The sequence below is a fragment of the Theobroma cacao genome, chromosome 2 (assembly GCF_000208745.1).
Source record: "Theobroma cacao cultivar B97-61/B2 chromosome 2, Criollo_cocoa_genome_V2, whole genome shotgun sequence".
NCBI lineage: Eukaryota > Viridiplantae > Streptophyta > Magnoliopsida > Malvales > Malvaceae > Theobroma > Theobroma cacao.
Genome location: NC_030851.1, coordinates 10,520,404 through 10,522,176, shown reverse-complemented (window position 1 = coordinate 10,522,176; position 1,773 = coordinate 10,520,404). Strand labels below are relative to the sequence as shown.

At 31.6% G+C, this 1,773-nt stretch overlaps 1 protein-coding gene across 1 annotated transcript; it reads left to right on the top strand.

Moving 5' to 3' along the window:
* On the top strand, window positions 224-667 carry LOC108660639. Its single transcript, XM_018114890.1, has one exon. It carries the CDS (start codon window positions 224-226, stop codon window positions 665-667), a length of 444 nt encoding a protein of 147 aa, XP_017970379.1.

The following is a 1,773-nucleotide window of genomic DNA, read 5'->3' as shown; positions in this document are numbered from 1 at the left end:
TAGTTTCATTATGGCTTGTTGAGTCACTCAAGGTCATGGTGGGATGAAAAGAGTCCTAGCTCAATAAGAAGTTTAGAGGTTAAATTTCTCGAAATAGTAGAGGAGGGCTATTACTTTGATAAAATTTTGAGAATAATCATATAAGATTCTAAAACCTTGTCTTTATGGTTATATATTTTGCGTTAATGACTAATAATCATTTCTGTTGATTTATAAATCTATCATGGCGAATAGTTTGTCATTTAGAAGCATACTTGATGCAAACAAGTTGACAGGCCCAAATTTCATTTACTGGTTTTGTAATATCAAGATTGTCTTAAAACAAGAGAAAGAGGCTTATGTCCTAGATGGTCCTGTTCTCGAGGTACCTAGCGATGATGCTATAAATGAGGAAAATGAGGCCTATAGAGTTTATATGGATGATCTTGATCAAGCTACATATATGATATTGGCTAGTATGGCTCCAGATCTTCAAAATCAACATGAAGCTATGAATGCCTTGGATATTACCCTAAACCTTAAAGAAATGTTCAATAAGAAAAGTCACACAGAGAGATTCGACATTTTAAGGGAATTTTTCCGATGTAAGATGTCTGAGGGAAACCCAATAAGGCCTTATGTGCTGAAGATGATAGAATATATCACTCGACTTGAGCAGTTGGGTTAGGTTATGGATCATGATTTGAGCATAGATCTTATACTTTCTTCGCTACTAGAGAGCTATTCATGGTTTGTGTTGAACTTCAACATGAACAAGATTGAGGTAACCCTTTCAGGCTTATTGAATATGCTCACACAAGCTGAGAATACTATTGCGAAGGTAAAGCCTTCAGTTCATCTTGTCTCTTCTAAGAAAAATAAAAATAAGAAAAGAAAATTTTCCAAGAAAGACAAGGATGAAAAGGCATTAATTTCAAAACGTATAAAGCCTACTGAAGGAGTGAAGAAAGATAAGGACAATGACAAGTGCCATTTCTGCAGCAAACTAGGGAATTGGAGGCTCAATTGCAAGGATTATCTTGAATCCATCAAAGGGAAGAAACAAAAAGAAGCTTCCACATTAGGTATGAATCATATGATGATTTATTTTTTACTACTTGAAATATGATACCTTACTCTTTATTAATGGTTTTAATATGTATGACATATTGAAGGAACAAATGACAAGGAGTAGTGAAGAATAAGACCGTGAAGGCGACAACCTTAGTTGATGGTGATCAGGCTTGATGACCTAAATTAGATTGTGGAACAATAAATAATTTTAGAACATTGAATGTTTCCATGACTTGATTGTCAAGATGAGATGTTTTTGGTTTGGGACCTATGGCTAAATATTTTATTTTATGTTTAGGAAACATAGATTTATATTTTGCTAGCATGAGATGCTTAGCTTATATATATTTATATATTTACATTACATCTCATTTTATTTTGGAATTGTTCTAAATTATTTATCCTTAAAGTATAACCTTGCATATATGATAATCAATACTAAGTCATAATGATAAGATTATTGTGATATCATTTTTCTTTTGATTATGAATCAAAAAAGAAATCAATGAGTTGACTTAGATAAAATTGAGTCAAAACTCAATGAATTCATAATAGGATTATGAACATATTTAGTCAAAGAGCATTCTTAATATAATCTTGGATCTAAATTAAGATTGCTTAGAACTAAATAGCAATTGATTATCATATTGAATTCATAAAAGATAAATCACAAAGCATTCCAAACCCAATTAATCACATGAACTAACCTTTGAGAGGATT

Coding starts and splice junctions, on each gene's coding strand:
- LOC108660639 (XM_018114890.1), top strand. CDS start 224: ATGGCGAATAGTTTGTCATTTAGAAGCATACTTGATGCAAACAAGTTG.